General features: G+C 42.6%; 1 protein-coding gene across 8 annotated transcripts; it reads right to left on the bottom strand.

The window, feature by feature from the left end:
* Positions 1 to 75: 75 nt before the first annotated feature.
* On the bottom strand, positions 76 to 26,445 carry CAP1 (cyclase associated actin cytoskeleton regulatory protein 1). Of its 8 annotated transcripts, none has more exons than XM_027608684.1 (13): positions 26,309 to 26,445; positions 12,346 to 12,467; positions 11,655 to 11,758; positions 9,740 to 9,817; positions 7,827 to 7,970; positions 7,640 to 7,725; positions 5,858 to 5,963; positions 4,506 to 4,683; positions 2,949 to 3,133; positions 2,650 to 2,773; positions 2,320 to 2,402; positions 1,853 to 1,996; positions 76 to 1,249 (listed from the first exon to the last, which is right to left on the bottom strand). In XM_027608684.1, exons 2-13 carry the CDS (start codon positions 12,452 to 12,454, stop codon positions 1,166 to 1,168), a joined length of 1,425 nt encoding a protein of 474 aa, XP_027464485.1. In that variant the 5' UTR covers positions 12,455 to 12,467; positions 26,309 to 26,445; the 3' UTR covers positions 76 to 1,165. The 8 variants fall into 8 exon arrangements, with proteins under 8 accessions (XP_027464485.1, XP_035583041.1, XP_027464480.1 ...); XM_035727148.1 differs by having other exon boundaries at positions 11,655 to 11,755; XM_027608679.1 differs by having other exon boundaries at positions 12,346 to 12,464; positions 26,309 to 26,425.
* Positions 26,446 to 27,768: the final 1,323 nt, after the last annotated feature.

Here is a 27,768-nt window from a genome sequence, read left to right as displayed (position 1 = left end):
CCACGCTGAGGCAGAGTTTACTTCAAAAAATATTCTTACGTCTCTGTATAGTAAACATCAGAGGCAGATAGTAAGCAAGTTTGGTATTAATTTTATTCTATTTTCTGTATAACTTTAAGTACATAAAGGTTTATTTCCACAGGCCTCAGGAAATGGGTAGAAGTCACAGGACAATCTCTCTTCCCACCAAAAAAGTTGCGTATTTTGGTAAGTGTCCTAGAGAGAAAAACTGTAATTTACCTTAGCAGTGCTGTGCAAGATGCTTACATAAGACCTAAAACCAGGCTACGGTGGAGATTTTCGTCCTTTGTTCAGGTGCCCAGACAGAAACCAAAAGCAGTTGAGCATGACGGGGCAGTGGAGGCAGTGAAGGTGGAGGACAGGCACCTAGCACGGAAGGAGGAAGGAATTCCAGATTTCCTTGGAATGGTGTGTTTTCCTTTTTTTTTTTTCTTGCTTAAGTCGTCTCTGTAGGAACGTGCTGGGCAGGGATCCCAGTGAAAGGAAGGGGCCAAGACTCCTTAAACTGGCCTGGGTGCAGGGCACTGCTGCAGCGGCTCACACCAGGAGAACCTACTCTCTCAGGTTCAGGCAGACCCAGGACGGAACGCAGAATGAAAGGAATGCTTACGGGAAACAATTTTGCTTGGAATGCTAGCTGGCCAAGCTTCAGCCTTTGGTCCGGTGCAACCCCTGCCTCACTTGTCAACAATGAAAAATTAGTTTGGTTAGAAGAATCAGCTAGAATCACACCAGCCTCTGCTACCTTCATGCTCATTGTTAGAAAAAGAAGTTGTGTGAACATTCTGATCTGTTAATGCCTGGGGACTGCTTTATTCTTCCAAAAGACTGTTGGTCAAATAGCCCCCAAAGGCTGAAAGCTAAAAACACACCAGTCCTGGTGTGCAGTTCCTTAAGAATGGACTGGCGGTGTGGTTGAGCCGATAGGGAAAAGCCGCACCTTCCTGCAGAAGATCAACTGACCTGCTCTCCCGCCCCAAATCTCAGCCTGAGGTATATTTCAGTGAAGGCAGGTAGCTGTGCTTCTCAAAGCAGAGAAGCAGTTTAAGAGCAGAAAGGTAGAGGAAATCTAGAAAAGAACCGTCTTGATAGAGATTTATCCCATGGTGTGAGGGAGAGGGCAAAGAACCCAGTGGCACTTCGCTTATCCAGCAATTTCTGTCACTGTGGTGACCAACTTCTGCCCATTCCATAGGGTCTTGAACTGCTCAGGGATTGGGAATTCATTCTGCAAATAAAAAAACCACATTTCAATCCAAGCTACAAAATAAATTGGGGTTAAATCTTAACACTTTCCTCCCAATGCCTGCTTCCACTAAACTCCTGGAGCAAGTAGGACGTTGTGAGAGCGAGACCAAACGTAGCAGCCTGGCCACGTAACTGGCAGCCCATCTCGCACTACCTACCTCCCCTGCCACGGACATAACGGAGGAGCACTGCGGTGCAGGAATAAGAAAGGCCCCAAGGCCAGAGAGGCAGAGGTGTGAGTCTGTTTCCTACTGTTCCTGGATCAGCAATCTTGGGACAGACAGACCTGGGAGGCGCAGATAAGGACATATACGGCTGCACGGCGCCAGTCCTATAAGGGACTATGACTCAATCCCATTCCTTGTTACTACCCTGAGCGTCTGCTCAACCTAAGAAAGGAAAGCCACCCTCCTTTGGAGCTCTACTTCAAGAGACTATCTCACACTCATGGGTGTTTGAGGTGTGTATTGCTAGGTTGGACCCACTCAGTGCAGAATGGCCATGAACTAGCTTTCTCCAATGCAAGAAATCTTCAGTCCCTCCTGTTTTTAGATCATACCACCAAAGAGATCAAGGAACTTACAAAGTCACCGCCTTCTGTAGGAATGAGGACATTCATCTCAGAAGATTTGGCACTGACTATCTCGCAATCCAGGGAATTCTTGCTCAAGTAAACGTGGCAGCCGTCTGTTTTATTGATGGAAATGGTTGGCACTTTACCCATTACCTGCAGAGGAAACCAAGAAGCTGAGTCCCAATGGCTGAGGAGAGCAACAGTAAATTTCAGGAAAAAGCTTGCCCTGTTTCATGTGATTCAGCAACTACATGAAAAGCTCACAGGTACACAGCAGATACTGGATACGAGAGGTGGGTTGGGAATGGGTGCCGGAAAGGGCTCACTATAAGAGCCAACTCCTTTTCTGCCACCAAAGCAGCTCAGCTTACAGACTCAGTAGAATCAAATTCCCACCACAGCAACATCTGTGGGTCAGCCATGTCTTTCAGTTAATTCCTCAGGGACCAAAGGAAGGAGCCAAGATATCAAGTTACCTGAACTTTGACATCCCTACTATTGATTATCTCCACAATGCCCACCACGTCATCGAACACCAGACCGAGTTTCTTACAGTTATCTAGAAGAAAGGGAACAGATCAACAGTATAACTTTTTCACGTGGCTTGAACTCACGACCCCGAGATCAAGACCTGAGCTGAGATCAACAGTTGGACACAACTGAGCCACCCAGGCGCCCCATCAATAGTATAACTTTAAAGGAAGCTACTGTAATAAATTTAAGAATCTTTAGGAATAGGGTAGGTATGGTTCCAGCCCTCTCAGACTCTAGGACAGAGCCTGCCTAGGACAATGACAAAAACTCACCTACTGTAATGGAGTTTATTTTGCCCTTGATTTGCAATGTCGTGTTGACACATTTGTATATGTAAGCCACCTGTTTCAGCTCTGTGTCATCAATCACCAGGTTGGGAATGTTCTCCTGATTTTCCTGTTAAAGAGATACCCCTTTTAGGAATCTCATCACTAATACACACTAGCCCCGAAAACAAGCTGTCCCAAACTTTGTTCTTCTAGTCTTAAGCCAGAACCCTGCACTCATTTGGCTGTGCTCTGTTTAAATCCCATCCCCACTTGCTTCCCGAGTCCTGGCATTTTTAACTCACCACTCGCCACTTCTTGCCCTCCAGTTCAAGTACAGCCGGCTCCTTCTTTGTGGTTGGTTTGGGGGATGGGCTGACTCCTGGTTTAGGTGCAGAGAATGGTTTGGGACCACTTCGTACTGGACCACTCTGAGCCTTCAGGGCAGGGTTCTTATGAGTCTTCATGTCATCAGATACATGTTTCAGGGCTGTAGGAACAACAGCTACCTTGTGCCTGACCTTCATACCACGGCTTTGGGCTGAGGCAATAACCAACTTCTCTCAGTTTTAACAAAAACTTTGAAGCCGAAAGCCAAGGCCTTTAAGATGTTCTCTCACAGGCAGTTTTGGAGAAGTGCTTTTAGAATTTCCCTTCTACCCCATGGTTCAAATATACACTTCCATTAAAAAAAACAAAAACAAAAACATGGAATGTGTATGAAAGGAATGGGTATGTGAATGCACAGAAAAAGATCTTGAAACACACATACCGAATATATATTCACAAAATATGTAGTTTTTAAAGCAACAGAAGAAAAAGTAATACGTGATAGTAAAGAAAATATGGTAAAAGGAAAGACACCTCACCCACAGCTGACCTACCATGCCCCCTACTCAGTGTTTGCATTTAAATTCCTACTGATAGAAGTTTTGTATTTGGTTATAACCATACACACTGTTAACAAGTTTGGTTTAACCAGTTAACACTTAAAAATTTTCTCATGTTAACCTACAGTTTCTAAAAATGTCTTTTTTCTTTTTAAGGAAAACATTCCATAATCACCTGCTGCAGGCTGATAAACCTCTTGCTTTTGAATTTGGCCCAATCTAAATAACCAATACTGACTGGCCCTTTCAGCTGCACCACTCCTTGTGGCTGTGGTATAAATACTAGATTTCTTCTCCAACACTGCATGGTTCACTGTAGAAAAAGACTAAATGGCTGCATATCTCATTAGGAGGCCATACCATAGTTAACCTTACTGCTGGATATCTAGGTTGTTACACCATTTTTCGCTACTACAAAAAATACTATATAATACTTGTTCTTTATTTTAGACATTTTTATAGGCAGATTCCTACAAGAGGGCTGTATAATTTAGTCCTCTACCTGCTGCGTATAGGGTGTCTACTTTTTCTGTACCAACATTGGTAAATCTTACGCAAAATTTCCATGACTAATAAACATCCTCTGAGGTAGTTCACAACCCCCTACCCCCTGACACACACACACATACAATGACTTCCAAAAGAGACCGTGTGGTAACACCAAAAAGGCTCCAGGGTAAACTGCTGCCAGCACTGTGCCTTGGTACAACAGGGTACTCTATATACGCCACTTAATATTAAACAACTTAACTATGGGGCAGAAGGGTTCCCTCAACTGTAATCACCCATTTCAGTTTCCATTTAAGCCAGCTTTGAGGTCCCTTTGGGCAACCTGAAGGACAGTGACACCCCAAATGAAATCTCCCATACACAGACCAGGGTTATGGTTTATAGATCGTCAGGTCTCTAGTTGGTAAGATCTAGCCCAAACAACTTACTGTACCAACTCTTCTTACCAAAATATTCACTTACCATGTGTGATACTCTCTCCCTGATTAATCTGCGCAAACAGTGCTGAGCGGGAAGCAGACTCATCTGAGCCTGAACTGGTGGGGACTGGTGGGGGTGGTGGACCTGGTGGGGGAGGAGGAGGACCTGATCCAGCAGAGGGTCCAGATGGCAATCCACTCAGTTCTTTTGCCACAGGCCCCTGGAATAATAAAGGCAGGTGACACAGCCATCCTCTCTTCCCCTCTGTACCCTTCCTAATAGGGTCTACATGTATTCAGGGACATGGGGTACCCACTGTAGCCCTTGATGCTTTGATTCATGCTCCCTATCCACACCCAGCTTGGCTTTATTCCCTCTTACCCTTTCCCAAGGATCCAACCCAGCTCCATTTTTCAACTTTCCCATCGTTCCTTGGGCCTCTAGAGCCAGCTCTAAATCAACTTAGTGTGTCACAAGTACCTCAGCCTCAACAAGGTCAAGACTGTACAATCACCCCCTTGTTTCTATTTAAGTAAAAGACGCTGCTATCCAAGCTTGACTGTTCAATCTTCTGGAGTCTTCCAACCCCCTCAATTCCATCAAATCTTTCTATTATCTTGGTTATAGCTTCTGCAAGTTCTTCTGTACCAACCCTAGCATCATGAGAGCACTTCCACAGTCTGAGCACGAGCCCTTATCCCTAACCTATAAACTGAGACTCTCTTAAGGATAAGTCTAATCATTATCACTCTCCTGCTCAAATACCTATGATAGGTACTTATCACCTATTATTAAGTCTAAAAGTCATAATCAACCCTCCTTTCCAGCCTTTTCTCCCAAAAATCTGACTCTCTCCTTACTGAAGCCAGAGATGACCAATCTCTACATTTACTCTACATGTTACACGTACTCTGTTTAAGCTATGCTGTTTGCTAGCATCCCCATTTCTCCCACTTCTCACTGTTCTGTTCTTGAAAAAAGTCTCAGATCAGAGTACACCTGTTCAAAATACTATCTCTTCCACTGAGACGCACGCTCCCTTTTACTCTGTAGTCTCTATCTTTGTATAGCATTTAGCTTGGTGATTTGACTTAGGATTTTTGTATTTCTATTTTTAAGCTTCTGGAGGGTTGGGATCATGTCACTCATTCTTCCGGCTGCCCGTGAGCCCAACCGCAGTCTCTGATCCGTGTACTGAACCTGAGTAGGACTGAGTATTTCTCTGATCCTTGCTTTCTGTACTCTTTTCTTTTTTCCCTTTTTTTCCTCCCCTTTTTCTTTCTACTCTCCACTGAAAAGACTAGCATTCCTTCTTGGACCTTGGTAGCAACAAAGTCTAAGAAACTTATATGGACCCCGTCCTGAAGGGATAGAGGGAGGGAGGGAAGACTCACCGTTTTGCTCCAGGCCAGTCCGGTGGTATGGAACTCCTTAATGTAAGCCTGTAGCTCCGTCCATATACTCAAGTAAGCTTTGACCCAATCCACATGCTTCCTATCGCTGGGAGAATTAAAGAAGAACTCATCACAGATGGCCAGGGTACATTACAATAGCGATTCCAGAGCCCCTCCTATCTGTGAACTGGTATTCTCCCTGGCTCTGGCGTTGGCTCTGCTCCATGGCAGCTTTTCTATCATAACTGAGCTTTACGGGGCGCCTGGGTGGCTCAGTTGGTTAAGCGTCTGCCTTTGGCTCAGGTCATGATCTCAGGGTCCTGGGATCGAGCCCCACATCGGGCTCTCTGCTCAGCAGGGAGTCTGCTTCTCCCTCTCCCTCTGTGCTCTCCCTATCAAATAAATAAAACCTTTAAAAAAAACCCCAAGCTTTACTATTCTTTTTTAACCTATTCTATTACCCTAATTAGACTAAAGTCCATTAGGATAGGGACTGCAGATCATATCTCTTCCTATCTAGTATAGCAGTATTCCTCAAACTTTTTTAAGTATAGCAAAACCGTTTTTTCTAAGTAGACCTTAGGCAGAACATAATATACAAAACTAATAAAAGCAGACATTCTGTGCATGAAGCTGTGGTGGAGAGAAGGTTCCTCGGGCATCACTGTGGAACTCCAGGACTTCAAGAAACTTAACTGCCTTATAGCACAGTGCCTTATGTCAAAATATGCCCCTCCCACCAAAAATTTAAAACTTCCCTGGAGGAAATCATCATCATTAGATTATAGAAAGAGCACTGCACTATGGTTCAAGTCTCCCCTCTTCTTATATATTAGCTGGAAGACTTTCTGGCTATTTAGCATAAGACCTAATTTGCTCAACTGTAAAGTGTGGAGTTTAATGGTGGGGTAAATCAAAACACTGCAATGCTTAACTCCAGGTTGCTGGAAAGATCAAGGAAGTACCTGGTGTTCTGAAACTATTTCACACACATGAAGGCTATTCCTTCAGAGTAGTTACTCAACAAATGATTGATGGAAGAAAGGAAGGGTTTGGGTAATTATGCAGATGAGTGATAGCTGCCTGCAGTCACTCCAGCTCAAAACTAACAATGGAGAAGTCTGTTAGGACTGGTGAACATATGTGGTTAGACATACAATGACCCCCATGCCCCTTACTTGATACCTGTGCTTTGCCAAAACAGCCCTCCTCTCACTTTACGTAGTAAACTTCCTAGTAAATCTTACTGAACCTTTTGTTATGGGGCGAGTTAGAAATTCTCAACAAAGGAACAAAATCCACCTTGTCTAAACAGGCAAATTAAAGGGCATTCGTTGGGACACCTGGGTGGCTCAGTCAGTTAAGCATCTGCCTTCGGCTCAGGACATGATCGAGCCCTGCATCAGGCTCCTTGCTCAGCGGGGAGCCGGCTTCTCCCTTTGCCCCTCCCCCCTGCTTGTGCTCCCTCTCTGACAAATAATAAAATCTTAAAAAAAAAATAAAGGGCATTCGTCCATTTTACCTCTAGCAAAACTTCCTAAACCTGAAAGGGTAAGGATTAGAAGACTAAAAGGAGCTCTACAAACCCTGGAGAAAAAGCAGAAGTGAAAGCAGAAACACTTCCTGCTTGCAAATGCAGTTTCTATGAGCCAGTATCTATCAAACTTTCCAGAAAGCAGCCCTGGGGTACAGAACCAACACAACAGCCTTAACGCCAAAGTGCTACTCCAGCAAGTAACCAGCTGGCTTGTCCCTGACCCCTTGAGAAAAGGCTGGACTTACACATCTTTGTACTCCTTGAGGACTCGGTTTGTATAAAACATGGCAGCATCATTCATTTCTTTCACATAGGGACCAGGCTTGGGAGCCTAGAGAAAGAGAAGTTGTCAGTGACTCAGAGCTTCTCCAGCTGTATCTCCTTACCGCTTTCATTCCATCCCTTCCCTCCCATGAAAGCTGCACTGCTCACCATAGCCACCCAACCCAGGGCTTGGATACTTTCGCTGACAGCTGACAAGTGATTGAACAACTTGCTGCCTCGGTTCTTCTCCCGGAAGGTTATCACTTCTTGGATCTGCTCTGAGATGGGTGCCAACAAATCAGAAAGCTTATTCTAGGGAAAGATGCAGGAAAAGATTCAGGTTAGTCTTTCTGCAAAAGCTTTATGTGTTGGGTCAACTCTGATTCTGCAGGCAAGAATTCTTCATGGGCTATAACGAACACCCAAATAAATTTTGAATTCATCCTGCACAGATTCATATGGCTAAAATATTGCTCATCCTCTCACTCTCCTCAAGCTAGATTTGGTGGTTCTTCCGGATCAGGACCCATACTCCAGCTACACCACAAAATTCTACCATTTCAGACACTTGTCTCTTTTCTGTTTCACTAATAAGAGATACCACCTCATTTCTGAGCCTTTACTCATGATGGTCTCTTCTTTTTCCATCTATCCAAATGTTCCTCAGGCTTCATGAGGAACAGCCCTCCAGCTCCAGCCACACTGGCCTCTTACAGCAGCTACTGTCAGCATAACCAGTTCTGGCACCTTATCACACATCAGCACAACTATTAACGGACCCATGTATGTTTTTCAATATTTCTCATTAATTTTTCAAAGACAAGGGCTTTGTCTCAGCCCTCTTTTATAATCCTTATAGTCCTCAATACATTGCTAGCCATATAGCACCTGCTGAGCAGAGATCTGCTGAATCAAATGCAATTAGAGGGCTTGGCATTTGAACAGGCAGCTTAGCAAAATGGATGAATCTTGTGTTTCCATGTTTTATCCTTTCAGTTTTATCCTTCCAGCTCAGTTTCCTGAACATCTCAATTCTCAGATCTTAGCACGAAAACAGTCTAAAGCAGGAGTCGGCAAACTTTCTCTAAAGAGCCACACAGTAAATATTTCAGTCTCTGCAGGACATATGGTCTCTGCTGCAATTTCTCAACTCTGCCATTATAGTGCATAAAGCAGCAATAGACAATAGTTGAAAGAAGGGGCATGGCTGTGTTCCAAAAATCTTTCATTTACAAAAGAGATGGCAGGCCAGATCTGGCCTGGAGACTGTAGTTTACCAACACTTAGTCTAAAGCATGGGAAATATTAACAGTGTCCTCAGCTGCCTAATCTGTTGGAAAAGTTTGAGGTTTGGAGAAAAGGTTAGACAAAGATCTTTAACCATTCAAGACAGATTAAGAATTAGAGTCTAATATATTTAACAATATCTTATACTATTTTTTAACGTTATTTAGGCATGCTGAGGGTCCAGGGGTTTAAAAAAGCTTAACAGAAAGCCTTATTTTTATTAACCTTCTGCCTAGGAAGTCAAATGCAGAAAGAACAATAGAATAAAGTCTTTGGCTCTGAGAAAAATCTACATTTTTTCTGATTTTCATACCTTGGCAGCATAAAATTTTGAGGTAGGAGTAAACTTAAAGGGAGCTCCCAACCATAGAAGGATGAGGGGAGAAGCAATACTTTAGGGGTTTTAGGATCTCCACAGCACCATTACTAAAGCCCAGTCACCATGAAGCAAGAGAACCACTCTCTATGACTCAAACGGCTTAGAGGACAATATGATGAATTTGGCCTCAGTTGAGAGGTTAAAAAAGGTTGTCTACTGAGGGAAAAAGCAAGGTCCAGGAGTAAACTACGGTCCTAAGTAAAATGACAGGGAAAAAAAAAAACAAACCACAGTAGAGTCCAATAAATACTCAATGGCACATTCTCATGCACTTTGAGTCTGACTATTTCTGGGACTTGGTGTGAACATACATGAGCCTGGAAGATCTATTTTAGCATGTTGTGATATTTAGCAGAAACTTCTCAACTTGTCCTGAGTATCAAACCACAAAGAGACCAACTAGCAGTGAACTTACGCCTGCAGGCTGCTGACACTGAGAGGCTGTAACCAAGAGAGCTCGCTCCAACTTCAGACCTGTGTGGACCATTTCCGCCTGCCAGAAAGAAGAATCACTTATCAGTGACACATTACAACTGCAGAGGGTCCTGAGAATAACCAGAAACCTCCACATTCATGTACTCTGGTAGCAACCCAGGCACGTCCTGTTGCTTTCCTCAGGTACTCTGGATTCCAGGGAGTGACAACAGAATTACATATAGCACTGTTCCTATTGGAACTCATCAGGGATACATATCCAGGAAATGAAGATAACCAAGGTGAGCCTTAGATGAAATCAGTTAGCAAATGTACATGCAGTGCGATATGAAGTGCACTGAAAAATCCCTCCTGTCTCTCATCACCAAAAGAGCTCTTTTCTCAAAAACTTGCAGAAGTACAGGCAAAGGCCAAATTTATGCCTAAATTCTCAAGGTATTTACTCCTTTAGGTTAAAGCTATTTCTAAAAGGCTGGGTCATAACTCATTCAGATTTAAAAAAAAAAAAAGCGCAGTACAAGTAGGAGAAGCACTGCTTAGTGAAACTTATGACCAGTTACATATACATATTTCTTTTTTTTATTTTTATTTTTTTAAAGATTTTATTTACTTGTCAGAGAGAGAGAGAACACAAGCAGGGGGAGTGGTAGGCAAAAGGAGAAGAAGGTTCCCCGCTGAGGAGGTAGCCCTATGTGGGACTCGATCCCAGCACCCTGGGATCATGACCTGAGCCGAAGGCAGACACTTAACTGACTGAGCCACCCAGGCGTCCCATACAAATACATATTTCTTACTTATAGTCACGGTCAAAAGAGTTTAAGAAACATGAGGCTATAAGCACTATCTAAATACAAAAATTCAAATAAGGTAATCTATTTTTTCTAGATTTGCGTTTTTAGAACATACAAGTGATACGTGTTTTTAAATCTTTGCAAATGTTACACTGTATAAAGTAAAAATGCAAACCCTCACTCTTGTATCTAAGTCCCAGTCCTACTCAGTAGAGCTACACCACTGCCAACAGATGGTACATGAAAGGCTCAAAATAGTAATCTTCCAAAGATCAAGCAACCAGTCTTGCTGAAGGGTCAGGAAGATCCTAAACATGGTTATTGCTTACAGAGGATCACTCAGAGGACTAGCAGAAAGATTTTGGGTCCCAAAGAGCGATTCAGAATATATATCTGAGTGTGGGAGTGGTGACGATAGAGGTGGCAGCACATGAAGCAAGGTGGGTGGAGAGGCACCTGTCATTGCCTACTTCACATTCTTGCTGTGAACTAAGTGTGAAAATAACTCACATTAGCATAACTAATAACTATCATGCATAGTTTTATAAATGCTAAGTCATGACTATGACTCCTTTGAATAAGCCACCCTAGGCTTGGTTATATAACATGCTGGGGATCAGAATGGTAGAATGTTCTCACTATAAAGATGAACCAAGCCATATTTTATTTTATTTTATTTTATTTTATTTTATTTTTTTAACAGATCTTATTTATTTATTGTACACATATGGGGGAGGGAAGGAAGGGGAGAAAGAATCTCAAGCAGCTCCTCGCTGAGCATGGAGCTTAATGCAGGGCTTGATCCCATGACCCTGAGATCATGACCTGAGCCGAAATCAACTGACTGAGCCACCCAGGCACCCACCCAAGCCATGTTTTATGCACCAAGCAAGTTATCAGTATAAAAGAAGCCCACGCAGAAAATGTGATAAAAGCAGAGGGCCTGGAAAAATCTGAGGAACTGTTCCAGCCTGGAGTGAGCTCCTCAATGAAGGTAAAAGAGAAGGAGCCAGGAGCCTCTCAAGGGGCTCTTAAACCAAGGAGTAGGATTTGAAGACAGCCACCGGTCCTTCAAAGAGGGAAAAAGGGGCAAAACATCCTTACATGTTTCTGCACATCTCCCCCAATCTCTTTACTGATCTTCAGGTACTCTGCCACAGGACCAGCAAGCAGTGAGTCAAATACTTGCACATATGGAGCTGCTCCTGCTAAAGACAGACACATCACAAAGAATCAGTCATGCACCAGAAAGATGATGTGTTAAAAAACACTTCCACATGAAAGTGGAGAGGCAAAGTAATACCGTAAACAGAATACTGGAACATGAGTCCAGTACTACCACTAACTGACTGTGTGAACCTAAGTTCCTTTTCCTTTCTGAGCTTAATTTTCTTTACCTATAAAATGAAAATGAAAAAAAAAAAAAATCCCCTGAGCTCCCTTTTAGCTCTAACATTGTATGATTAATTTGGTGCATATGCAAAATAGGCTAATTTGCCAATCATTTGGACAGAGGAAATTTTAATATCACTTGTCACTCAACTTACACTAGAGTGGTTTTGCTAAAAAAAGAACAGGAAGTATCACACAAGCAGGAAGTTCTCATGTTAAAATAACCACAGGCCTCCCTGCGTAAGTCACTTCCTCCCTTATCTGTTCACAGGCAATGAACTTAGTAGATTAAGCATTTTGAGAAGTTAACTCCAAAGGAGAGAATACACTGTTGATAGAAAGCTTTCAGGCCAAGACGCTGTGTCTTCATTCAAAGTATTCTGCTGCGCTGTATACTGCTTACCTTTTGGAGCACTGTCTCCATGACAGTGCATGTCAGAGGCATGGGATACTGCCTCCAGGCGGCCAACTGCCCTCTCCAATCTTTCTACCAGATTTTGCATGTCAGCCATAATGTACCACCTGCTGAAAGAGATCATATGTCACTTGTTGTTTTAATAGTACATAGCACCTAAGGAAAAAAGACAGAATACTTGTGGGGTGAGGAGGATGCTAAATCTGAAGAACAGAAGAAGTTAATAATACAACAAGATGAAAAATAGACTAACATATTTGCAAAATCATAAAGACTTCTTTAAACAAGGGAGCTACCCCGAAAAAAGTGTTCAATGAAAGCAATATAGAATTTATAAATTTAATATAGAATTTATAAAGTACAGTCACATATATTATCTCAGTTTGTGCCTCCCAACAACTATTCAGGAATGGAAGGTTAATTACTACACTGTAGGGAGAGGAAACTTAATTACAGTGAAGTTAAATGACTTGCCTACAGTCACACAGCTAATTAATAGGAAAGCTAGCACTCAAATTTAAGTCTTCTAGCTCTAAGTTCAGGGTTTTTTTCCTACAACATCCTACTGCCTACATATGGAATGCCCCAAACCAAGATGAATAGGATATTTATTCTGCCCTCAATAATTTACAGTCTAATAGTGGGTATTTGACATGTACACACTAACAACTACAAACAAATAGAAAAAAAATGTTAAGGTGATATAAGAATGTTGCAGATAGAGTAACAGAATTTCAGGAAGGAGAAGAGCGTATCAGCTGAAAGAATCAGATAAGGATAGTATGGACATGCTGCCATTAAGCCAGGCTTCACAAATGAGGATGGTATGATCTGGACTTGCAGTAGGCAGACAGACACATCCAGAAGAGCTTTTTTCAGATCTTTCACAAGTACTAATTTATCTGAAATTAGTCTCACTCAAAGTCTAAATCCTAAAGAAATTAAGCTCTACCAGAAAAAGGAACTTCTCTGGCTTGTTCCCCATTATACACTACCATCTAGACCACTACTTGGCAAGTAGAAGGTGTTTTATTTATGAAGTTAATGAACCTGAAGCATAGCATCCCAAAACTCCAGAGGGGCAACTGTTCTGAAAGTTGCCCATACTATACACATAAATAATCACTGAATGTTTTCAAGACACACCCACATGAAATGTTTGAGGTGATAAGTGATATCATAAAAATAAGTCAGTGAAATTTCAGTCAAAGCCTTGACTTGGGAGAGATTCCACTTCAAAACATTAATTAGTTCAGGTAACTGAAGCTAAGTGAGCTCAACACCCTTGAAATTGACTAAAATGACCATAGCAATTACAATTTCCTCGAAGATGACATTTCAGAAGATCTCAACCTAACACACTGTCCTCCCTGTGGAGGAGACAGGCAGCTTACGAGACAAAGTAAGGAAGACAATATATATAGTTTTTAATTTTTAAAAAGATTTTATTTATTTATTTGAGAGAGAGAAAGAGAGCACGAGAGGGGATGGGGAGGAAGGAGCAGAGGGAGAAGGAGAAGCAGACTCTGGTGAGCAGGGAGCCCGACATGGGGCTTGATCCCAGAACCCCCGAGATCATGACCTGAGCCGAAGACAGACACTTAACTGACTGAGCCACCCAGGCGCCCCAAGGAAGACAATATAATCCCTGTCCATTCTTTTCTGTGTATAGGCTTTGGTCTCTTTGGGCCTAGTGACTTGCCAGAGAATATTTTTGTTTGTTTTTTGTTTTTATCATAGAAAAAAAACTTATCTGTTAACAGTATCTTTCACTGCCATGACATCTGAACAGGCTTTCAACTCTTTAAGACCAACCTTAATACAGCAACATTACAGGAGATAAAAATTTACATTTTTAAATAAGGATAGTAAAAAGTGAGAAAAATTTAATGCTACATTTGAATATCCGTGAAAAAAATTTAACTAGTTTAAATACTTTTGATTTTATTAAAGTATAAAATATCGAATTCTACATTTTTAAACACTATTATTTTAAAGAATCACTTATTTCTTTATACTGCCAGCATGTTTTCCATACTTCCACATATCTTGACATCTCAAGAATGTTTTGATTTAAGTAATCTCTACACCCAATGTGGGGCTCAAACTCACAACCTTGAGGATCAAGAGTCGCATGCTCTTCTGACTGAGTCAGCCAGGCACCCCAAGAATGTTATTTAAAAGAGAATCAGAGAAAAAAGTGAAAATGTGAACCAAATAAACCTTTTCATTCCCTGGCCTGGAGAAGTAACAGAAGTCTCCAAGTCTCTGCTCTTCTCACAAATGAAATAGACTAGAAGCAACCAATATATTCTCCCTTATGTTATATGCCACCATCACCTGAATACCCAAATTACTGACCGTTCTGGATACCATCCAGGGACAGAGTCACATATAATCCACCACAGTCTATAAATCCCAGGGGAAAAGGCAAGGAATTCAGTAAACTCCCAAGCTATCTTCCATTAATAAATACCACCCATTCCAGGGGCACCTGGCTGACTCAGTCAGTGGAGCGTGTAACTCTTGATCTCAGGGTTGTGAATTCGAGCCCCATGTTGGGTGCAGAGAAATAAAATATTTTTTCCCTTCATTTTTTTTTTTAAGAGAGAGAGGACGTGCTCCCAAGTGAGGGGGGAGGGGGGCAGGAGGCAGAGGGAGAGAGAGAATCCCAAGCAGGTTCCAAGGTTCCATGCCCAGCGCAGAGCCTGATGCAGGGATCGATCTCATGACCCTGAGATCATAACCTGAGCCAAAATCAAGAATCAGATGCTTAACCAACTAAGCCACCCAGGCACCCTGTTAAAAATAAAATCCTAAAAAAAAAAAAAAAAAAAAAAAAGGATACCACCCATTCTGTTATAAAACACATTCCTTCATATACAATGGATACTATAGGCTGAGGCTATTGTTAACATGGAAAACAGTACAAGTGTCTCTAATGGCTGCCAGGGTTGGTGAACACTTACCTATCTTAAAAGCTTAGTAAAAGCTTCATGAGATTTTAGATCCTTTTTTTCTGTACTTCACTTGGGACTTGTAAGCTTTCATTGCTAAACAAGCTACAGTTCTGCTGTCTAACTTAAACAGAATGTAAAAGGGTAATACAGCTATCCTTTACAGGTAATCTCATTCTACCATTAACCAAACAGGAGAACAGTACTTAGTTTTTTGTTTTTGGTAGAGGCAGGGTGAAAATGTGAGATGCTATAGGAAAGAATATCCAGAATTGAAGGGACCAAAAGACACACCTTGTCTCATTCTCCATCGCCACACACATATTCACTCTTCAGGTGGTCATGCCCACTCCCAAGTCTTCAACTAGCATTATCACAGTACCATCCAGCCTGCTTCCAGAGTGGCACCACAACAACCATCTAGAGACCAATGACTCCCAAAACAGCATATCCAGCTCAAGCCATCCTTCTGGAATTTATAATTTTAGATCCAGCTTCCTTCTAGACATCCCTACCTGGATGTCCAGAAAACATTTCAAACTGAAGTATCCAAAACAGAACTCATAGTCTTCCCACACCTCCCACCCCCAGTGTCTCAGAAGTCCAGCACTATCAGTCACCTGATTGACGAAGTTAGTAACCCAGAACTATCAGGCAACAAAGTATAGTGGTTAAGAGCATGGTCTTTAGAGAAGTCAGATAGTTTGAGGATTTAAATAACAGTACTCATTGGCACTGTGACTATGAGTGTTACCAAATTTTCTGAGCCTCAGCTTCCTTATTTGTATAATGGAGACAACAGTACAAAATCCAAAGGGCTGAAGTCAGAATAAAGGGGAAATACACTTGACCCTTGAACACAGGTTTGAACTGTGCAGATCCTTTTACATATGAATTTTGTACAGTACAGTACTATAAATGTATTTTCTCTTCCTTTGATTTTACTTTTTTAAAGATTTTATTTATTTATTTAATTGACAGAGAGAGACACAACAAGAGAAGGAACACAAGCAGGGGGAGTGGGAGAAGGAGAAGCAGGCTTCCCGCCGAGAAGGGAGCCCGATGTGGGGCTCGATCCCAGAACCCTGGGATCATGACCTGAGCCGAAGGCAGACGCTTAATGACTGAGCCACCCAGGCTCCCCTTCCTTTGATTTTCTTAACAATATTTTCTTTTCTCTAGCTTATTTTAAGAATACAGTATATAATATATATAATACAAAATATGTGTTAATCAACTATTTATGTTATCATTAAGGTTTTCAGTCAACAGATAGGCTATTAGTAAATTTGGGGGAAGTCAAAAGTTATATGCTGATTTTCAATTGCACTGGCGGGTCAGCACTCCTGACCCCCATGTTGTTCAAGGGTCAACTGTGCATGTAGCAGTACTGGATCAGTTCTGAAAAACAGCAAGGACTCCCTAAGTGTTAACTAAATTATATTGTTCCTTACTCCCCCAAATCTAATCAGTCATCAAAATCCATAGGCTATATCTTGCTTATCTCCTGAATAGATAGATGCCCCTTGACTTCATCCTGATTGTCACAAATCAGGTCTTCATGACTTTGCCTAGATTACTGCAATAACCTCCTTGCCAGTCTCTCCTAATTACAGTAATACAACTTCTTGTTTATCCATTCTCCATACTACCACCATAATCTTTCTCAAATGCAAATGTAATTATGATAGTCTTTTTACTTAATAACATTCAGTACTCTCCCAGAGCATTCAGAGTCAAGTCCAGATAAGGGTTTCCATAATCTGGTCCTGCTTTATCTGCTACTACTCTCTTCCAGTTTTACCTCTTGCCACACCCTTCCTAAACCCACTGCAGCAAGCCAGGACTGCCTGCATTTTCCAGAAAGAATCATGCTTTCTCTCACTTCTGACCCTTCATGCTATCTACTCTGCTTGGTTGTTGTTCTGTCTCCTAGCTCCTATTTGCCTTTTAAGACTCAGCTAAAGTGTTACCCTCTCTAGGAAGCTTTTCCAGGTATGCTTTTCCTTCTCAATCTGCCTCCTCTCTAGAACTCCTATTGCCTTTTAAGACTCAGCTAAGGTACCACCTCCCCAAGAAGCATTTCCAGTTTGTGCTCCCATTACATTGTGCACTTATCAGGCGCCTGGGTGGCTCAATCATTAAGCGTCTGCCCTCGGCTCGGGTCATGATCCCAGGGTCCTGGGATCGAGTCCCACATCGGGCTCCCTGCTCAGCGGGAAGCCTGCTTCTCTCTCTTCCACTCCCCCTGCTTGTGTTCCTGCTCTCGCTATCTCTGTCTCTGTCAAATAAATAAAATCTAAACAAAAAAACCCCACAAAACATCGTGCACTTCTCTCTACCACACATTTAATATAATGGTTTAGAATCATTTATTTAATAGTTAAGAGGCAACTAGCCACTCTAAGGAAGGAACCATGTCTTTGTAATTCCAGTAGTAGTAGTAGGCACTATAAATATAGTAGGCTAATAAAGGTCCTTTACCCTCTCCCCTCAAAACAAGTCTGGCTGTCTCTTCTCTGACAAATCTGGAGAGATTTTTATTCCCCCAGGATCTTACAAATATCCCCATCTGTCAAATAAATGCTACCTTCTTGGACACAAATCACAATGATAAAGAGATCTTCAAACCAAGTACCATAAAGAAAATAACCTTATTAGTCATATAATATTAATTAAAAATATTACCTTACAGTTTTAAGTGCTTTACATCATCAATCTGTTGCTTCTCTTGAGACTTAAAATATTATGGGGTCTGTTAAGAAGATACTGATCCCCACCTTTAGAATGAAAAAACTCACAGAAGTTAAAAAGCCTGCCAGATATGGAACAACCTGTGAGTAGAGAACCTAGACTCCGAGCACAAATGTTCTGAATCCTAGTCTGAGGCTCTTCCCACCACTCCACATGACTTTTAAGCAATTAAGTGACTATGTGGTTCATCACAGCATCCAGCCCCTACTACTTGCTGAGCACAGCATTGTGGGTTCAAGGCCTCTTCATGGTGTCTTTAGTTACATTATTAGCAGCTTTCAATTTCTCTGCTTTCAGTTTTCTCCACGGAGGCCAATATTTCTTCATAGGCTAGATGACACTATTTGGAAGGCAAATGTTTAAAATAAGGCTTTTCCACAAGAATTTAGAAGTGCCAGAGTAGAAAATTACAGCTCTGCCTGATCTTGTTGTCATTTCTGATTGACAATAGCCAAGAACCAAGTGTTAGCTTCCATAAATGAATGTACAGATTCCCAACTATCTAAGTGTTCATCATAAAACCTTCAAAAAGAGAGGCAGTCCTAATTACAGAAGTCTAAGGAAAAAAACTAGGATTCAGGGGACCAAGCTTTGAGTCCCAACTCTGCCATGTATTCACTGTATAACCACAGGGCAGTCATTTAATAATGGGTCCTCACCTGGCACACAGAGATGGAAGGATCAAAGGAGATGAGTTATTTTGGGAGCCTTAAAATGCAGTTCAAATGTAAAATGTTATCACTGCACGTGGTGTGCTAGAAGACAGGTTCCAGGAGGATGGGAATTTATCCATTCTCCTCCTCTGACCCAGCCCCACCAATTCGCAGCACCTAGAACAACCTGGCACACAAAAGATGCTCATAAAATCAAAGTGCTTAGCACTGTACTTAGCAGCTACTAAAAACAGAAGACATGTGGCCCCTGCCCTCCAGAAACTTTCATTCTAATTGGGAAGACCAACACAAATGAAAATGCCAATGGAATAAATAATGATGACTACATTTTTTAAAGTTCTGTTAGAAATTAGGAAGAAAACTTGTCCTAATTCCCGGTAAATTAGGAAAAGTTATAGTATCAGCCTATATACTAGAGCTTTTTCTTTGCAGAATGTGTATGGTTCTGAATGATACAGTATAAATGACTATACGCTCTGAGAGTTGAGAAGAAATCAGTGAGGACTGGAGATAGTCAGGAGGAAAGTGGGGCATCTTGATGGAAAAAGTAAAAGAAAAAGGGAAGACACTCCAGAGCAATCAGAAGCAAGGAGGAGAGAATACGAAGGCTTTGTATATAAAGTGTGAGTAGGTTAACCTGCACAGAGCATCAAGTGTCATGAAAAATAAGGCTGGATAAGCAAGCCAGACGAGGTTATGAAGGGCACTGAAAGCCAGGCAGTATCTGAATCTGATGTTGCGATAAATGTGAAGCTGTTTAAGCATTTTGAGTAAAGGAATAATATGATGAAAGCAAAATTTTTACAGATACTGTCTGATAAACAGAATGCGATTTGGAATGGGGAAGATATTAAGGTCTAGGTTAGGCTGAACCAGGAAGCTATTAGGGTCTAAGTAGGTTGAAATGCTGCTGTTCACCAAGCTGTAAAGTAAGAGGGCTGCTGAAAAAAATATTTTTTTTATATTTGAAAGGAAAAAAACCCACATTTAGTGTCCAGCCAGATATAGAAACAAAAAAAAAAGAATCAATTAACCTACAAATAATCAGTTTAAGGTAACTAAGTGACCAGTACCTGAATTAAGTGGGAATAGAAAAGAATGGACAGGTTTTCCTGTCCCAAGGGAATTAGCAGGAGAAACAAAGCTGCCTTCCGTTGAATCACTGGCTCTCAGGATTAGGAGGGATTCTAGAAATCATCTTGTAAAACACCATCTGATGCCAGAACAATCCCTTCAACATCCTCAGCAATTAGTCAGGTAACCGCTGTTCAAACACCTTCAGTGTAGAGAACCCGAGACTTCTGGAGGCAGCCCATTCCATTCAGACAGCTCAAAGTATTTAAAAATTCTTCCTTATATGGAGGCAAAATCTGCTTCCCTGCAACTTCCACCCACTGATCTTGGTACTGCCCCTGGAGGTCATACAAAACAACTGTGCATTAAACACAGAACAAGTACTAACTGTGTGGTACTAACTATTGAGTACTGTAACACTCAGAGAAGGGAGTCAAAGATGACTCAAATTGCAAATCCAGGGATTTAAAAGGATGACGACACTATAGGCAGAAACAGGTTTCTGGCACGTATTAGGGCAAGAAGATGAGGTCAGTTTTGGATAAGCAGAGTCTGAAGAGGAGATGAAGCTTCTAAGTGGACAAGTATTTAGAAATAAAGCTTGGGGAAGGATCAAGGCTGGAGACTTTACAAGTTACTGGCAAAGAAATATCACAAAGTCATGAGAATGAATAAGCTCTTGGAGGGATATCACGCAGAGCAAAAAGAAAACTATGCGGTTGATTCTCCAGCAATTTCTTTTGTGGTCTGAAACCAAGAAAAATCAGAAATGGCTAGTGACTCCTGACAAAGCTGCTTCACAGTCTCATCATTCCAACAATTCAAACAATCCAATTCCTTCTGCCTATTCAAGGAAGTTGTTCAGAAGTAAATGGAACCAGGTTTACTCCTAAAGTTCTTGTCTCATCTCAACCAGGCGATTAAGCCACTGGTCTACCTGAGTTGGAAGCTGCTATGCTTAAAATGTTTTCTACTTTGTCTGTTGCTGTTCCTCTAAGTCATACCCTTAAGGAAAACTGAAAAGCAGCTATACAAGTCTGCTCGTACACGATGACAGCGCAACTATGATAACCCAACTGATCTGCTTCAAAATGCTTCATTTGGCCTTGACTTTTTAATTCTGTTCCTGAGATGGCATCCTAAGAAAATAATACGAATGTGGGAAAAGTTATAGGTAGAAGACATTCACTGCAGTGTTAACTTAGACTTCTACTGGGGCGCCTGGGCGGCTCAGCTGGTTAAGCGTCTGACTCTTGATTTCAGCTCAGGTCTTAAACTCAGGGTTGTGAGTTCAAGCCCTGTGTTGGGCTCCATGCTGGGTGTGGAGCCTACTTTATTTATTTACTTATTTGAGAGAGAGAGAGAGAGCAAGTGCACAAGGGGCGAGGGGCAGAGGGAGAGGGAGAGAATCTCAGGCAGACTCTGTGCCAAGCATGGAGCCCAATGTAGGGCTTGATCGCACAACCCTGGGATCGTGGCCTGAGCCGAAATGCACTGTGGAAAAAGACTTGAAGAGAACACAAAATTTACAATATTTGTCACATTAGACATGATGGGGTTTTGGACAATTTACCCATTTATCCAAACCTTCTTTAACATAGCTAGATAATTTCTTTATACTAAAACTAAAACAAAACCCAGCTTCACTTGGATATCTCTCCTAAGGTACCACGAAGCTATAAGGCATTAGGTAGTTCTGCTCCTAACAATATAGAATTAGAGCCTAGTTCTCATCACTAGGCCCTAGTATGTCACAAAGCCAAACCTAGACATGCTAACAGGAGACATTTATGAATTGGTTGTTTTAACCCAAAAACCAAAGAACAGATACCACTTTGCCCCAGTAAAGATGCCATCAAATCTAACCCAAATCAGGAGCCACTGTTCTTGCCCAAGCATTTGGTTTCACTGAGGGAACCAATGACATTTAGTGTCTGAGTCACTGCCATCTGAGGTTTAGATTAAAAAAGAAAGGCCTATCTTCTAGGGAGGGAAAGAATCCAATCCAGTATCAGCATGTCTCCGGTTCTGTCCCCTATCTGAAATTCCAGGAGTAAAGCTAGTTAGAATGTGTAAGCTGAAGTCAGACTTAGGAACTAGCTGTTTCAATGGTTGGGGCAAATAAACAACTTTATGTGGCCATGGGTTCCCCCCTCTCTCTTATATTTAAGGAATGTTATGAAGATTAACTGCATAAGAGCATTCAGCAGAGATCTTTTACCTGTATAAGGAATAAGTGCATTGGCTGATTTCAGCTGTGTAGCTGCACAAAGATCTAAGGATGCCGTTTGTCCCTAGCCATGATTCAGCTACAGCTAGAGATATGAAAAAATATGTGACTGTTAAGTCTATAATTAAACTTAAATATAGGAATTTTAAATGACCTCTGCAGGAAAAAAACAAAAAAACAAAAAAAGCAAGCTCACTCCTTCCACGAAACATTTCAGCTATATTTTCCAGTCAAATGGAAAAGTTTAACACTGCAGGTCTGGTAATACAAGGCAAACAAAGCTTTATTATAGCCAAGGAACATTTTTAGAGTTTTGATTCTTTTTATTACGTTTACATAATGGTATATCAAAAAAGAAAGTTTCATGGTGAATGCATGATTTGCATTAATTTAAAGATAATTCAACTCTAACAATTTAATCAATTAAAATAAACAGAGTACCAACATCATAAACTATAAGCAATTTAAAATAAATGGTAATCCCTGTTCACTAAACCAAGCTGTCTAAATACAGGCACCATGAACATAACAGAATTATATATCCAGTAACAAGGGATATAAAATATGCTGACTTGCACTGCCAACTAACCCAAAGCTTTCTTCTAGTGAGTGCCTAATCAGAGGTACTCTAACAAGATCACATCCTCTGAGGAAAACCAAAAAGGCAAGTCCTTCAAGTACCACCCAGAAATTCCCTGAATAAACAATAATTCTTGATGCCTCAATGAAAAATGATTCATTCACTACAGGATACCCAGTGCTTACCATGTGCATACATTGTACTAAGCATGGCCATGAAGCCTGCCCTAGAAAATTTAGTTGGCGAGATAAGACACTTCATAACATAGTTTATGATACTTTCCAAAACGGTGTGGTTCTCACTCAGGGGCAATTCAGTCCTCCAGGAGACCATTGCGGCAAGGTCTGGAGACATTTTTGGTAAGGCACAACTTGAGCAAGTGCTACTGGTATCCGATGGGTAGAGGCCAGGGATACTGCTAAAAACCTACAATGTACAAGGTAGGACAACCCCACAATGAAGAACCATCCAGCCTAAATGTCAATTGTGCCAAAGTTTCTAAGAAACCCTGTTCTAGTATAATAAGGAGCAAAAGGGAAGCACAAGAGGTATAAATAAAATGCTAATGTAGTAGTTTAGACGATTGTAAAATAAGAATGTCAATCTGTATCATCTAATGAAAATTAAGGTAAGAGTCTGTCTGTGGGAGAATTTTGTAAACTGGACAATGGAGTTTAGATTTGATTCATTAGGATTATGAAGCCAGGTCAGGATAAGAAGACGAAAATGGTTCTTTTTAAAAGATTAGCCTGGTTATGGTAGAGAAGGTGAAATTTAAGTATGAAAGCCAGGTTAATAGAAAGTAAAAAAAGAAACTGATGATGACAATTCAAAGGGATAATCACCAGGACTGGGTAAGATATAGCTTGAGGATCCTCAGATTTCAAATCTCAGAATTAAATTTCCAACCAGAGGGTTTCACCTCCAATGACACTTTGCATTGCTCGGTTAAGTAAAACACATCTTTGGACCACAATGCTTCACAGAAAACTGAAAGGAGGAAGTCACTTTTTTAAAGGCTTAGTCCTGGTTAACAAAAATATTGCAACGTTATGTATGTATAACCAAGAAAAGGGGGTGAGAAAAAAGATTGCTCCTCAAATTGAAACCAAGCATTTTACAAATTAAACAGCTAACTTCTCAGAGCAAAAATACGCTTACTGAAATTTAACAATACCACCACTTTTGGTTTGCATGACAGGTTGTACTTGACAAAGTACTTTCACTGCTACCATTTTATTTAAACTCCTCTCAGACATAAATTATGTCCACCTGATTGATGAAGTATTTCTAGTGAAGAAAAAGGTGGGAAATTCCTACAGAAATTTCTTTATGCTGGATCAACACAACTCAATAAACAAACTGCCAACCACAGAATAAAACCCAAACACATTCAAACAAGGCATCAAAAGCCCTTCCTAACTTGGCAGCCATCTATCTACCTTTTTTTCTGGTCTGGTCTTTTGCTGCAAACTCCAGGCAAACTCCAATACTTCACTGAATGTAAGCCCTTTCCTGCCTCCACATCTTTGCTCTTGGCTTCCTCTAGCTGGGATACCTTATCAGACATCCTTGCCTGGATGTGCTGCAAACACCTCAAATAAAATATGTCCAAAATTCATTTTCCTTCCATGCTACCTCCCCAACTTACCCCTTTCCTATTACTTACCCTAGTGAATGGTACCACCCAGTTCCCTAAGCCAGAAAGCCAGGCATTCATCCTAGACTACTCCTATTTCTTCATGTCCATAAACAATTAGCCTCCAATTCTATGGATTCCATCTTTTAAATACTGCTCAAATGTGATCCCTCCTTTCCTTCCCACTGTCACTGTCTTAGGTCAAGCCATGACTATGGCAAAAGCTTCCCAACACTGGTCTACTTCACCATCACGTCCCTTCCAACTTGACAAACTAAACTTTCTAAAACATAAATCTGACCACATCATTTTCCTACATAAAACCCTTCAAAGCATCCTCACAAGCTTTCTAAGATCCACATTATTCAGCATGATTTACAAGGTCCTTCATATTTGACCCACCACTTCCCACTCCTTCACTTCTCCATGCATTACTGAAATTTCAGTCACACTGAACTAGTCATGGTCTTTCGCATGTCCAGATCTCCATGTCCTTGCTCTCTTTGCCTATAAATCCCTTTTCCAGATTCACCATATGGCTAAATAAGTCCTGCTAGACTTATCCTCCATTTCCTCCTCAAAGCGTAGATACCCGGCTCAGGTATTCCTCCTCTATTCTTGCATAGCCCTGTGCTCGCACAGTGCATTGACGGTAAGCCATCCCCAACCTACCCCAGCCCGCATGGTAACAACTATATTCCTAGCCACCAGGGCCAAATGCCTCATTTAATATGTGCCTCAAACATATTAAGGGCTCAATGAATGAGTGGTGAATGATGAATGTGCTGGGCTGTCCTGTTTTTCACCTGAACAGGGATCCCTACAAAGAGCTTCAACTAACACAGTTCTGATACTAACCTCTGCCTTAAAAGGTTCTCACCCTCTCTTCATCAAGCTTACTGCTATTTATCCTTCAAAATTCACCTTAAATTCTGCTCCGCAGAAGGGATTTTCCTGAGCCCCAAGTTATATATTTCCATAGTACCCTGTTCTTTTCTAACACTCCTCACATTTATAATTACTTCTTAAACGTCCCTGCAAAAACTGTTAGTTCTATGTGGGCAGGGTCTGGCTTGTTTTGTTTCAAAACTGCATTCCCTGGATATGGCAGTGCCTGACTGAATAAACAGAATTTGTTACACTGAATTTAATCCTGTGAGGTAAGCAGAGATCTCTACTTAAAAGATGAGAAAAATGAAGCTCAAGGAAGTTAAATAATGCATCTTATGGCTACAGATACTTAGCAGTGGGGCCAGACCAAACCTGAGCCATCTGATTTCAGGTCCAGAAGTATGCAACACCTTCAATAAAGTTTTTTTCCTTTTCCTTTCAGAAAAGGAGCAACGGACCTGGAGAAATGAGAGACTACCTGACTGCAAATACAAAGACCTGTCCCACTCTCTTTTGAAAAACTCCCCAGGCATTCCAAACAGGTTGCATTAAACAAAAAACCAAACCAAACAAAAAAAACACGCAGCGGGTGGTCTTTAACCTGCAGCTGCCCGCGAGACGACACCGACCGGAAGACCACTCAAGAGGTAGAGAGAGGTTCCTGGGAAATAGTCGTAGGAAGGAACTGGAACTGATGATCTAAGGAATTGAGGTCTTGATTCCAATTATTTCCCTCACTCTCTATTAGATCGTAAACAAGCCTCTTCGTCCCGGGGATCAATTTACCCATCCGTGCAATGGGGACGAGATGGGGGGGGGATAGACTCTAAAGTGTCGCTGGTTCCTTAAGAATGCCTACGTCTGGGCACCTTAGGAAACAGGCCCCGCTGAGGCTGACAGCCAGGACTGCGAAATCCAGCGGACGGGCCTCCCCACAGGAGCCCGGCTCAGTTGGTCACCCCAGCCCCACCTCAAGAGACCGCGCCCAGGATCCCGGGTCGGCCTAACGGCCTCCGCTCAGGCCCCTTCAGTAGGGCTCGCCACGCGCGCGAAGGCCGGAAGGGGCACTCACAACGCCAGGGGCCGGTGGGCCGCGGAGTGGACCCTAGACCCTACCCGGCCGCGTACCCTCACCTCAGAGTTCCGCCTCACCTCCCGACTACGATCAGCCGCTCTCCACTTCCGGCAAGAACCGCCCAGCAATCTTCGCGCGACCCACTTCCGGGCCCTTACTGGGCGCGGCACCCCCACCGGAAATGGACGGCCGCTGAAAGGCCGCGGTGGAGCAGAGACCGGGAAGGAAGTCTGGCCGCCCCGCTCGTGGCTCCGCCCCCTATTCTCCATGCCGGGAAGGGAGAATCCTCACTAGACCCGAGGGCACATGGGAGAGAGTTCCGCCCCCAAAGCGAAAGCGGCCAGGGGAGCGCGCTCAAGGGTAGGCCACGCCTCTCCACCAGAATCGTCCAGGCCAATGAAGGGCCGAAATTACCGGCTAAGCTCCACCTCCGGAGAAGGAGGACAGGTGAGTGGTTAATTAGTGCTCCTATCACTGTGTTCTCAATGGCAGAGGCCGGTGCCTTATCCTCGCAGTAGGGAAGGGGTCTTGGAGGCACTGGGAGGCAGGATTCTCTGAGGCCGAGAATCCCAGACAATCGTCTATTCTCCAAGGAGATCGAAGCTAAGCTCCGCCTCTTTGGGCGTGCGTACCTCAGTTTCCCCGTTTGTGACGAGGGGAGGCCTTTGGTCTGGACAGTGTTCTGGGGGTACCTGCCGAGGCTGGTGTGGCGGGGGAGGGGTGGGTCGGTGAGGGCGCGTGGGCCCAGCCCTGGATTTTTGGGCGTATCCGCCATCACCCCGCTCGCTCTTCCCCCGGGCTGGGAAGGTGGAGGTTCGCCCCACTTCCTGTTTGTTCCGTGTGCTCTGTGACCATAGATGGTCAGGTCTGGGGCCGCGCGCTCCGCCCCGCGGTTTTGGAGTCCTTCCTCCCCGCGCGCTGGGTGTGGTCCCCGAGAATAAGAGGGGCGGAATTAGAGAACATCCCGCTCCGCTCCGCTAAAGCCCGGCTTCTGAGGCCCCCTCGCCGGGAGCGGGGCGTACCCTGCCGCCTGCCACTTAGTCCGGGGGACGTTCTGCTCGGCGGCTGCAGCCCGGGGTGGGGCGGGGTGGGGGGTGACTCGCTTCCGTGCTCCCCCGGCCTGGGATCAGAGCTTTGTTTCCTCAAGGCTCACACTTTCCAACCGGTGATTATCCTCCCACAAAGATTTATTTCCAGAAAAATTGGCGAGTGCTACTGTTCCCACTCCTTCAGCTAAGCTTCTGTGACAGCTCCCAAGCTTCAAGTTGAATGCAGGCGTTATATGCCAAAGTCACTCATTCAACAAATACAGTTCTTATAATAACAGCTACCATTTACTGCGTGCTGACAACGTGCCAGGCCTGTGCTGAATGCTTCAGAACATTTTCTTGTAATCCTAATAGGAACGCTCTGTGGTAGGTACTATTATGGCCTCCAGTTTTCAAAATGAGGAAGCTGAATTACTTACCAAAGTCATAGAGTAACTTGGAACTTTGAAGGGAATACACGTATCTGATGAAATCCCATGAATTTAACC

The sequence above is a fragment of the Zalophus californianus genome, chromosome 4 (assembly GCF_009762305.2).
Source record: "Zalophus californianus isolate mZalCal1 chromosome 4, mZalCal1.pri.v2, whole genome shotgun sequence".
Classification (NCBI taxonomy): Eukaryota; Metazoa; Chordata; class Mammalia; order Carnivora; family Otariidae; genus Zalophus; species Zalophus californianus.
This window is presented reverse-complemented; position numbering and strand designations above follow the sequence as displayed.

Bases quoted from the DNA above. Each gene is read 5' to 3' on its own strand.
- CAP1 (XM_027608684.1), bottom strand. From the start codon at position 12,454: ATGGCTGACATGCAAAATCTGGTAGAAAGATTGGAGAGGGCAGTTGGC. The intron at 11,759-12,345 runs GTAAGCAGTATA...GTCTGTCTTTAG, and splicing joins TGGAGACAGTGCTCCAAAAG to CAGGAGCAGCTCCATATGTG. The intron at 7,971-9,739 runs GTAAGTTCACTG...ATCTTTCCCTAG, and splicing joins AGTGTCAGCAGCCTGCAGGC to AATAAGCTTTCTGATTTGTT.